We start from the raw sequence: 12,302 nt of genomic DNA, 5'->3' as shown, positions 1-12,302 counted from the left end.
TTCATCCCAGCTTACCCTTCCCCCTCCCCAAGTCCAATCTCTACATCTGCGTCTTTATTCCTGTCCTGTCCCTAGGTTCTTCAGAACTTTTTTTTTTTTTTTAGATTCCATATATACGTGTTAGCATACGGTATTTGTTTTTCTCTACTGACTTACTTCACCCTGTATGACAGTCTCTCGGTCAATCCACCTCACTACAAATAATGCAATTTTGTTTCCTGTTATGGCTGAGTAATATCCCATTGTATATATGTGCCACATCTTCTTTATCCAGTCATCTGTTGATGGACACTTAGGTTGCTTCCATGTCCTGGCTATTGTAAATAATGCTGCAATGAACATTGTGGTACATGACTCTTTTTGAATTATGGTTTTCTCAGGGTATATGCCCAGTAGTGGGATTGCTGGGTCGTATAGTAGTTCTGTTTTTAGTTTTTTGAGGAACTTCCATACTGTTCTCCATAGTGGCTGTATCAATTTACATTGCCACCAACAGTGCAAAGGGGTTCCCTTTTCTCCACACCCTCTCCAGCATTTATTGTTTCTAGATTTTTCCTAATGGCCATTCTGTCTGGTGTGAGGTGATACCTCATTGTAGTTTTTTTTTGCATTTCTCTAATGATTAGCGATGTTGAGCATCCTTTCATGTGTTTGTTGGCAATCTGTATATTTTCTTTGGAGAAAAGTCTATTAGGTATTCTGCCCAGTTTTGGATTGGGTTGTTTGTTTTTTTGATACTTAGCTGCATGAGCTGCTTGTATATTTTGGAGATTAATCCTTTGTCAGTTGTGTCTTTTGCAAATGTTTTCTCTCATTCTGACGGTTGTCTTTTTGTCTTGTTTATGTTTTAAGTTTCATTAGGTCCCATTTGTTTATTCTTGTTTTTATTTCCAATTCTCTAGGAGGTGGGTCAAAAAGGATCTTGCTGTGATTTATGTCATAGAGTGTTCTGCCTATCTTTTGCTCTAAGAGTTTTATAGTGTCTGGCCTTACATTTGAATCTTTAATTCATTTTGAGTTTATGGTGTTAAGGAGTGTTCTAATTTCATTCTTTTACATGTAGTTGTCCAGCTTTCCCAGCACCACTTATTGAAGAGGCTCTCTTTTCTCCATTGTATATTCTTGCCTCCCTTATCAAAAATAAGGTGACCATATGTGCGTGGGTTTATCTGTGGGTTTTCTCTCCGGTTCCATTGGTCTATATTTCTGTATTTGTGCCAGTACCATACTGTCTTGATTACAGTAGCTTTGTAGTATAGTCTGAAGTCAAGGAGTCTGATTCCTCCAGCTCCATTTTTCTTTCTCAGGATTGCTTTGGTATTCAGGGTCTTTAGTGTTTCCATACAAATAGTGAATTTTTTTGTTCTATTTCTGTAAAAAATGTCATTGGTAGTTTGATAGGGATTGCATTGAAACTGTAGATTTCTTTGGGTAGCATAGTCATTTTCATAGTGTTGATTCTTCCAATCCAAGAACATGGTATAGCTCTCCATCTGTTCGTATCATCTTAAATTTCTTTCATCAGTGTCTTACACTTTTCTGCATACAGGTCTTTTGTCTCCTTAGGTAGGTTTATTCCTAGGTATTTTATTCTTTTTGTTGCAATGGTAAATGGGAATGTTTCCTTAATTTCTCTTTCAGTTTTTTCAGCATTAGTGTATAGGAATGCAAAAGATTTCTGTGCATTAATTTTGTATCCTGCTACTTGACCAAATTCATTGATTAGCCCTAGTAGTTTTCTGGTAGTATCTTTAGGATTCTCTATGTATAGTATCATGTCATCCGCAAACCGTGACAGCTTTACTACTTCTTTTCTGATTTGGATTTCTTTTATTTCTTTTCCTTCTCTGATTGCTGTGGCTAAAACTTCCAAAACAGTGTTGAATAATAGTGGTTACAGTGGGCAACCCTGTATTATTCCTGATCTTAGTGGAAATGGTTTCAGTTTTTCACTATTGAGGACGATGTTGGTGTGGAACAAACAAATGGAGAAATGGTTTCAGTTTTTCACTATTGAGGACGATGTTGGTGTGGGTTTTTCATATATGGCCTTTATTATGTTGCGGTAAGTTCCCTCTATGCCTATTTTCTGGAGGGTTTTTATCATAAAGGGGTATTGAATTTTGTCAAAAGCTTTTTCTGCATCTATTGAGATGATTATATGGTTTTTATTCTTCAATTTGTTAATATGGTGTATCACATTGATTGAAGAATCATTGCATTCCTGGGATAAACCCCACTTGATCATGGTGTATGATCCTTTTAATGTGCTTTTGGATTCTGTTTGCTGGTATTTTATTGTGGATTTTTGCAACTATGTTCATGAGTGATATTGGCCTGTAGTTTTCTTTCTTTGTGACATCTTTGTCTGGTTTTGGTATCAGGGTGATGGTGTCCTCGTAGAATGAGTTTGGGAGTGTTCCTCCCTCTAGTATGTTTTGGAAGAGTTTAAGAAGGATAGGTGTTTGCTCTTCTCTAAATGTTTGATAGATTTCACCTGAGAAGCGATCTGGTCCTGGGGTTTTGTGGAAGATTTTTAATCACAGTTTTAATGTCAGTGCTTGTGATTGGTCTTTTTATATTTTCTATTTCTTCCTGGTTCAGTCTTGGACGATTGTGCTTTTCTAAAAATTTGTCCATTTCTTCCAGGTTGTCCAATTTATTGGCTTATAGTTGCTTCTAGTAATCTCTCATGATCCTTTTTATTTCTGCAGTGTCAGTTGTTACTTCTCCTTTTTCATTTCTAATTCTATTGATATGAGTCTTGTACCTTTTTTTCTTGATGAGTCTGGCTAATGGTTTTTCAGTTTTGTTTATCTTTTCAAAAAACAGCTTCTAGTTTTATTGATCTTTGCTCTTGTTTCCTTGTTTCTTTTTCATTTATTTCTGATCTGATCTTTATGATTTCTTTCCTTCTGCTAACTTTGGGGCTTTTTTGTTCTTCTTTCTCTAACTGCTTTAAGTGTAAGGTTAGGTTTTTTATTTGAGATGTTTCTTGTTTCTTGAGGTAGGATTGTATTCCTATGAACTGCCCTCTTAGAACTGCTTTTAATGCATCCCATAGGTTTTGGGTCGTCGTGCTTTCATTGTCATTTGTTTCTAGGTATTGTTTGATTTCCTCTTTGATTTCTTCAGTAATCTCTTGGTTATTTAGTATTGTATTACTTAGCCTCCATTTGTTTGTATTTTTTACACGTTTTCCTGTAATTGACATCTAGTCTCATAGCATTGTGGTTGGAAAAGATACTTGATATGATTTCAATTTTCTTAAAGTTACCAAGGCTTGATTTGTGACCCAAGATATGATCTAACCTGGAGAATGTTCCATGAGCACTTGAGAAGAAAGTGTATTCTGTTTTTGGTTGGAATCTCCTATAAATATCAATTAAGTCCATCTTGTTTAATGTATTATTTAAAGCTTGTGTTTCCTTATTTATTTCCATTTTGGATGATCTGTCCATTGGTGAGAGTGGGGTGTTAAAGTCCCATACTCTGGGAATTTCCCCTTTTATGGCTGTTAGCATTTGCCTTATGTATTGAGGTGCTCCTATGTTGTGTGCATAAATATTTACAATTGTTATATCTTCTTGGATTGATCCCTTGATCATTATGTAGTGTCCTTCTTTGTCACTTGTAATAGTCTTCATTTTAAAGTCTATTTTGTCTCATATGAGAATTGGTACTCCAGCTTTCTTTTGATTTCCATTTGCATGGAACATCTTTTTCCATCCCCTCACTTTCAGTCTGTATGTGTCCCTGGGTTTGAAGTGGGTGTCTTGTAGACAGCATATATATGGGTCTTGTTTTTGTAGCCATTCAGCAAACCTGTGTCTTTTGTTGCAGCATTTAATCCATTCACATTTAAGGTAGTTACTGATATGTATGTTCCTATTACCTTTTTCTTTATTGCTTTGGGTTTATTATTGTAGGTCTTTTCCTTGTCTTGTGTTTCCTGCCGAGAGAATTTCCTTCAGCATTTGTTGTAAAGCTGGTTTGGTGGCAGTGAATTCTCTTAGCTTTTGCTTGTCTGTAAAGGTTTTCGTTTCTTCGTCGAATCTGAATGAGATCCCTGCTGGGTAGAATAATCTTGGTTGTAGGTTTTTCCCTTTCATCATTTGAAATGTGTCCTGCCACTCTCTTCTGGCTTGCAGAGTTTCTGCTGAAAGATCAGCTGTTAACCTTATAGGGATTCCCTTGTATGTTATTTGTTGCTTTTCCCTTGCTGCTTTTAATATTTTTTCTTTGTATTTAATTTTTGATTGTTTGATTAACATGTGTCTTGACGTTTTTCTCCTTGGATTTATCCCGTATGGGACTGTCTGCTTCCTGGACTTGAGTATTTCCTTTCCCATATTTGGGAAGTTTTCAACTATAATCTCTTCAAATATTTTCTCAGTCCCTTTCTTTTTCTCTTCTTCTTCTGGGACCCCTATAATTGGAATGTTGTTGTGTTTAATGTTGTCCCAGAGGTCTCTGAGACTGTCCTCAATTCTTTTCATTCTTTTTTCTTTATTCTGCTCTGTGGTGGTTATTTCCACTATTTTATCTTCCAGGTCACTTATCTGTTCTTCTGCCTCTGTTATTCTGCTGTTGATTCCTTCTAGGGATTTTTTTATTTCATTTATTGTGTTGTTCATCACTGTTTGTTTGCTCTTTAGTTCTTCTAGGTCCTTGTTAAACGTTTCTTGTATTTTGTCCATTTTATTTCTAAGATTTTGGATCATCTTTACTATCATTCCTCTGAATTCTTTTTCAGGTAGACTGCCTATTTCCTCGTCATTTGTTTGTTCTGGTGGGTTTTTACCTTGCTCCTTCATCTGCTGTGTTATTTTGTGTCTTCTCATTTTGCTTAACTTACTGTGTTTGGGGTCTCCTTTTCACAGGCTGCAGGTTCCTAGTTCCCGTTGTTTTTGGTGTGTGCTCCTAGTGGGTAAGGTTGGTTCAGTGGGTTGTGTAGGCCTCCTGGTAGAGGGGGTTGTTGCCTGTGTTCTGGTGGATGAGGCTGGATTTTATCTTTCTGGTGGGCAGTACCACGTCCAGTGGTATGTTTTGGGGTGTCTGTGACCTTATTATGATTTTAGGCAGCCTCTCTGCTAATGGGTGGGGTTGTTTTCCTGTCTTGCTGGTTGCTTGGCATAGGGTGTCCAGCACTATAGCTTGCTGGTTGTTGAGTGGAGCTGGGTCTTAGCGTTGAGATGGAGATCTCTGGTAGAGCTTTTGCTGTTTGATATTACATGGGGCCGGGAGGTCTATGGTGGACCAGTGTCCTTTACTCAGCTCTCCCACCTCAGAGGCACAGGCCTGACACCCAGCCAGAGCACCAAGACCCTGTCTGCCACACAGCTCTGAAGAAAAGGGAGAAAATAAAAAAAGAAAGAAAGAAAGAAAAAAGTGAAATAATATAAAAGTATTTAAATACAAAATTAAAAATATTTATTATTAAAATTTAAAAAAATAAAAAGAAAAGAAGAGAGCAAGCAAGCCAAAAAACAAATCGACCAATGATAACAAGTGCTAAAAACTATCCTAAAAAAACCCCCAAAAACAGACGGACAGAACCCTAGGACAAATGGTAAAAGCAAAGCTATACAGACAAAATCACACAAAGAAGCATACACACACACACTCACCAAAAGAGAAAAAGGATAAATATATATATATATTAAAAAAAAGTAAGAGAGCAGCGAAATCAATAAGCAAATCTACCAGTGATAATAAGCTCTGAATACTAAAGTAAGATAATCATAAAACCGGAAACCAATTAGATGCAGAAAGCAAACCCCAAGTCTACAGTTTCTCCCAAAGTCCACTGCCTCAGTTTTGGGATGGTTCCTTGTCTATTCAGGTATTACACAGATGCAGGGTACATCAAGTTGATTGTGGAGATTTAATCCACTGCTCCTGAGGCTGCTGAGAGAAATTTCCCTTTGTCTTCTTTGTTCACACAGCTCCTGGGGTTCAGCTTTGGATGCGGCCCCGCCTCTGCACGTGGGTCGCCTGAGGGTATCTGTTCCCAGCCCAGACAGGACAGGGTTAAAGGAGCAGCCGATTAGGGGGCTCTGGCTTGTTCACACTGTGGGGAGGGAGGGGTATGAAATGTGGGGTGAGCCTGCAGCAGCAGAGGCTGGCATAACCTTGCAACAGCCTGAGGCACGCCGTGTGTTCTCCTGGGGAAGTTGTCCCTGGATCAGGGGACCCTGGCAGTGGCAGGGTGCAATGGCTCCCTGGAGGGGAGGTGTGGATAGTGACCTGTGCTTGCACACAGGCTTCTTGGTGGCTGCAGCAGCAGCCTTAGCATTTCATGCCGTCTCTGGTGTCTGCGCTGATAGCCGTGGTTCGCGCCCGTCTCTGTAGCTCATTTAGGCGGTGCTCTGAATCCCCTCTCCTGGAACACCCCGAAACAATGGTCTGTTGCCTCTTAGGCAGGTCCAGACTTTTTCCCGGACTCCCTTCCGACTTGCTGTGGTGCATTAGCCCCCTTCAGGCTGTGTTCACGCAGCCAACCCCAGTCCTCTCCCTGGGATCTGACCTCCAAAGCCCGAGCCTCAGCTCCCAGCCCCCACCCGCCCTGGTGGGTGAGCAGACAAGCCTCTCAGGCTGGTGAGTGCTGGTCGGCACTGAACCTCTGTGCAGGAATCTCTCTGCTTTGCCCTCTGCACCCCTGTTGCTGTGCTCTCCTCCGTGGCTCTGAAGCTTCCCCCCAGCCACCTGCCGTCTCCGCCTGTGAAGGGTCTTCCTAGTGTGTGGAAACTTTTCCTCCTTCACAGCTCCCTCCCAGAGGTGCAGGTTCTGTCCCTATTATTTTGTCTCTGTTTTTCCTTTTTACATTTGCCCTACCCAGGTACGTGGGGAGTTTTTTGCCTTCTGGGAAGTCTGAGGTCTTCTGCCAGCGTTCAGTAGGTGTTCTGTAGGAGTTGTTTCACATGTAGATGTATTTTTGATGTATTTGTGCAGAGAAAGGTGATCTCCACTTCTTATTCTTCCTCCATCTTATAGGTGTCCCCTCAAACATGTAATTTACTTAATTTCTTGGACAATCCAATTTCTCATCTGCAATTTGAGAATGAGCATTCATTTTTAAAATCTATATTCTTTCTCATTCCTAGAAGGATTATACTGGATGTGACTTACAAAAGTACAGATGATCTATTAGTGTAAAATCAATAGTTGAGGAAATCAAAGAGAAAATTAGGAAATGAAAAGAAAATAAAACTAGGGAAACAATTTAGGCTAAAAGAAGACAAAACAAACAACAAAGCTCATGCTCTAAGGTTCTATAAAGTTGTTATTGTTAGATCAGAAATTCTTCTGTGTGCTTTATAACTTCCAAAAGAAAAGGAAAATACAATTGTGTATAAGATGTAGTGTGCTACAATAAAATCACACCAATTGTTCAGGAGAAGCATAGGTATTCCTGAAATGTCTCTCATTGTTCTTTGGAATGAGAACAGATGGAATAGGGGTGACAGCATCTTCTGCAGCTCCCCTCCAACCGCATAGATGCTGCAAAGCATGCCAGTGGCATAATGCAAGCTGCTCAGTACGCTTAGAGCATGGAAGAAGTGATGTATGTTTTTCTTGGGAAATTTCATCCCCTTTGACACCATTTTAAAGGAGTATCATTGAAAAAAAGTACTTTTAATTGGTTTAAAACATGTATAATGGACAGACATTTTATCATCTGTGCTTTGTAAAAAGATGAGTATGTCAGATTTTGTTAAAAAAAAAGATCATCCACTGTTACAAGTTATAACCCTATCCTCATTATAAAATATTTTTATTATGCATTTGAACTCCCTTTTCATTACTCTCTGTTCATTAAAGTTTATAATATATTATGGTAGTGTTATTATGAAAAGCAAGCCTCGCATGTTATTTTTCTGAGAAGAAAACAACTTTTTTGGGTTTTTAAACATTTTATTTTAAAAATAGTTTATAACATCATGTGTAAAAAAAATTTGAACCTTTTTTCCTTTAGATATCTCTTTGCATTCTTATTTGTTTTCTGTCATGTTTGACAAATTTAAGGCACAAATAAGTGATAGCCAATGTTACCAGAGTCAAAATAGCACTTCTCATGACTACCAACTAGTGATGTTTTGTGGTCTAGCACAGCTGATAAATTAGGTGCTGTTGTAGGGTTCAGCTAGAGCAAATGAAAATAATTTATCAGAAAAACAAAGAAAATGAAACACTGAGTCACCAGTTTTTTCTAGATTAGAGAATCAATCAAAAGCTCTAGAAGTAACTTGAGTTTAACAGCAGGATTCTGTATGTTTAACAGTTAAGTAGTGCATTTATTTTGAAATATTTATGGCCCTTATTTTATTGTGAACTTTAATAATGTAAGAACTCCCAAAATATTAAATACAGCCCTGTCTCTTAAAAAGGAAAAACAATTTACATCTCTCAAAAAGTAAAACAGAAAAAAAGTAGTCGACACACTGCAAATGTTGATGTTTAAAATACTAGCTTAAGAAAACATATTGTCTGGATTTGGGGATTTATTTTGTTTATGTCAGATAAGCAATGATATAGCACAATTTTAATATTTAGTTGAAATATTTATGAAGAACCATCAGTACATACCTCATTGATTTTTATACACCTCTCCCAATATCTATAATACCATATATAGAATACTCAGTAATATTCTGGATCATTCTTGGCAAATGATTAAGAAGACTGCTTGATATTATTGAAATTGAAGCCATTAAACACTATTTTAGAAAAGAAAATGTGAGTGGATTAATTTTGATGAGAATGATGATAGAGAAGCTGATAAAAATGTTACAAAAGTGAAAGACCTAAATAGGAAAGAAGGATTTACTTTGCCTGATTTTAATTAATTGATCTATACCTCTTTCATTTGAGTCTCATGTCTAGAAGAAACATTGAAATAACTTAAAATTGATATAGAACCTTAAAACTTAGATTTATTGTAATTTTTACCAGCCAATAATTACTTAAAATTGTTTTACTATTTTATGGTTTGCTATGCTATTTACTATCTTTCCACTCATTTCATCTTTTCAAAAAAACTATCTTTAATTTATCAGCATTTTGAAATTATGCAATTTAAATTATTCAAACTGAAAAATATTTTTGATTTCAGAAATGAGCAAATAGAGAGGTTATTAATAATGGATAATTAGAGCTTTCTGGCTAAAGAAGTAGCTTTTCAAATGAAGAGCCATTACAATATGTAATTTGTATAATGGTTTCTTTCACCATTTAAGTTCTTTTGCCTTTTAACTGCTGAAATAAATCAGTAAAATATTAATCCAATTGAACAGGGAAAATGGGATTAAAACTTGTTTATAATACATATATTCAGTCTTTATAAGTAAATATGGCTATTTTTGTATCGATGCTTTCCCTCTGAATGAAGTTATGTTCATTTATTGCTACTTATTATTTTCTTCATTCAGGTTATTTCACAGTTGAGGATCTTGGGCAGATCAGTAACAGCTGGTAGCAAATTTGATAGAGAAATCTGGTCTAATGAACTTTCTCCTGTCCTCAATCTCTGGAAGAAATTAAACCAGGTTAGTAGTGGAATATTCTTCCTTTGTTTTCCCTTTTTTTTCCCTATCCTTTTTTTCCAGTTTTATCCCCAAATTGTCCATGTTGGTCAATATGTTGGTAAATTTTTGCATGGATCTGCCCTTAATGTATACAGTATCCTGGAAAAAGATGGAGGAAATAAAAGTAATAGAAGTAGATCAGCCCAAGAAGCGGTGTTACCGTGTAATTTGTCTTATCCTGGTAATGTACTATGACATCCTCTTTGTCCGATACATATTTTGCTCACTCCTTGTCTTCTCTCTCCTCTTTCTGTAAAGTCAGTGACTGCTGTTAAAGGTGAAATTTTTCAAAGGAATCCAAGTGCTAAGGAAAAGCAATTCATCAACTGGAGTTGACTTGTTTCTATATTGTAAAATAGTTATAGATTATAGATGGTTGCTTGCTCACTAGGCAAAACCATTACAGTATTATGATTACTATTCTAATTGAATAAGGACTTACTTTCTGGAATTAAAAAATATATAATTTTACAACGCGAGGGCTTTCTCTAGTTGCGGCGAGTGGGAGCCACTCTTCATCGCAGTGCGCAGGCCTCTCACTATCGCGGCCTCTCTTGTTACGGAGCACAGTCTCCAGACGCGCAGGCTCAGTAGTTGTGGCCCACGGGCCCAGTTGCTCCGCGGCACGTGGGATCTTCCCAGACCAGGGCTCGAACCCATGTCCTCTGCATTGGCAGGCAGAGTCTCAACCACTGCGCCACCAGGGAAGCCCAAGATGAACTTTAAAATGTCAAAGATATCCTTCAAAAGTACATGATTCAATCAATTGTATTTGTGAAGAAAGAAAAAGCTTTTCTTATAACCAATTGACTAAAGATAAGACTGTCATCCCTCGATAGTTTCACTAAAAAGCGTACTATAATGATGAGTTATAATTTACTCATGGTGATTTTAGCTATTTGAATTGTAAATAATACTTAATTTAAGTTTTTTTGTTTTAAGGTTATGTAATACTCTAACATGTTACTACTGCTATAAATCTTCTCTATACTTCATCCTTTTAGAATGTATAAGATATCTACATTTATTTTTGAGTTAAAGTTATTTTACATTAATTTTTTATCAAAATTCTTTGAAGGCCTGTAGGAAATGGATTACATAATAATATATATTACAATATACTTTGATGTATTCTGCTATATTTTTCTCAGTCATTAATTTATCAAAGCTTATATTACAGTGTCTTACTATTCATTTTTTTCACAATTTTTTTTATCTTTCATTAATCAAACACTTTTTGAGACCCTACTATATGCTGTTTTCTCCTCTGTCCTTCTGTTCTTATTGCTGAACTTACATCATTTTACTTGACAGTTTCTAGACCAGCACCATGCAATAGAAATATAATGTGAAACACAAATGGGAGCCATATTTGTAATTTAACATTTTCTAGCAGCCACATTTAAATAAGTATGAAGAAACAAGGGAAATTAATTTTAATAATATATTTTATTTAACCTGATACATTCAAAATATTAGCATTTCAACATGTGATCAATATAAAAAATTATTAATGTGGTATTTTACATCCTTTTTTCATATTAAGTCTTTGAAATTCAGCTGGTATTTTACACTAACTGCACATCTCTAGACCATACTTCTTACTTGAACTCTATTTGAATTTTAAGTATTTTTGATAGTTACTCTCCTAAATCAGCCTTTATAACAGTTCAGTAAGTTTTCTGTTTTCTCACATTATAGAGAAGTGGAATCTTGCTTGAATGACCTAAGTTTGGGTGTTCTTCTTCTATAAAGTAATAGTGCAAACAGTGCAAATTTGTCTCATCAATTTAATAGGATGGATAAAAATCCATAAACTAAATTATTATTTGCTAATCTTTGCCAATCTTAGTATAAGATTGATAAAGATTTAGGTACCACATATTATTCACTTCCAGGAATGGTTTTTAATATAAGGAGTTATGGAAAATCTATAACCTAAATTTTATGTCAGTTTTATTATTTAATTGATTGAGGTTAAAGATGTGTTAAGTATTATTTATTGCATGCTCTGGTTCAGATAGTTCATTTCAATCTACGGGGTAATAATTCTAATTAATTTTCAAAATATTATACTCTTTTTCTCTTCTAGATTTAGTTTTGAGTTCACCACCATTTATTTATTTAAGTGGGTATATTTATGTACACTTTTATGTCTATCAAAAATGATTTCAGCAGCTTTAATATTTCAAATATAGCAGTAATAGAAATAAAATGCCTAAATTTGAACTCATAGTCTAAATCTATCCTCAGGAATGATCTCATGCCAATAAAATGTATTTCATGTTTATTTATTTAATGGCAATAGCCATGTTAGATCACCATTTTATGATATTAAATTATCATGCCAGATACATGAAAAAGAGACAGTGCTCTCATGGAAGATACGAATGTGACAACCATTAGAACAAAGAGAGGGGATCCTTAACTAGGATTGTAAGCAGAATATATAGAGAAAATTAAGATAATGGAGAGCAGGTAAGAGTACAGGACTTCCCAGATTTATCTCTTGACAGTTCTTTGACACTTTTAGAATACTATTGAAGGTGATTTTTTTTTCCTCCTAACCACATAAGCTGTTTAGAAACATCTGGGATTCCTTGAGTTTTTCTTAACAATTTGAGAAGCCCTAGAAGTTCCATGTATCAGAGCCTCTGTTAAAGTATAGACGTAGAAATACTGGTACAAGATCTTTAGTGTGATTTTTCAAATATA

General features: G+C 36.0%; 1 protein-coding gene across 1 annotated transcript in view; it reads left to right on the top strand.

Moving 5' to 3' along the window:
* Window positions 1–12,302, top strand: part of DYNC2H1 (dynein cytoplasmic 2 heavy chain 1) — a 357,806-nt gene that overhangs the window by 269,163 nt on the left and 76,341 nt on the right. Inside the window, exon 83 of the mRNA XM_059930504.1 lies at window positions 9,432–9,548. Coding sequence (XP_059786487.1) covers window positions 9,432–9,548 — 117 coding nt within the window. The remainder of the gene's footprint in view (window positions 1–9,431; window positions 9,549–12,302) is intronic.

This window comes from Balaenoptera ricei, chromosome 8 (assembly GCF_028023285.1).
Source record: "Balaenoptera ricei isolate mBalRic1 chromosome 8, mBalRic1.hap2, whole genome shotgun sequence".
Classification (NCBI taxonomy): domain Eukaryota; kingdom Metazoa; phylum Chordata; class Mammalia; order Artiodactyla; family Balaenopteridae; genus Balaenoptera; species Balaenoptera ricei.
The sequence above is the reverse complement of the archived record's forward strand: the minus strand, read 5'-3'. Positions and strand labels throughout refer to the sequence as shown.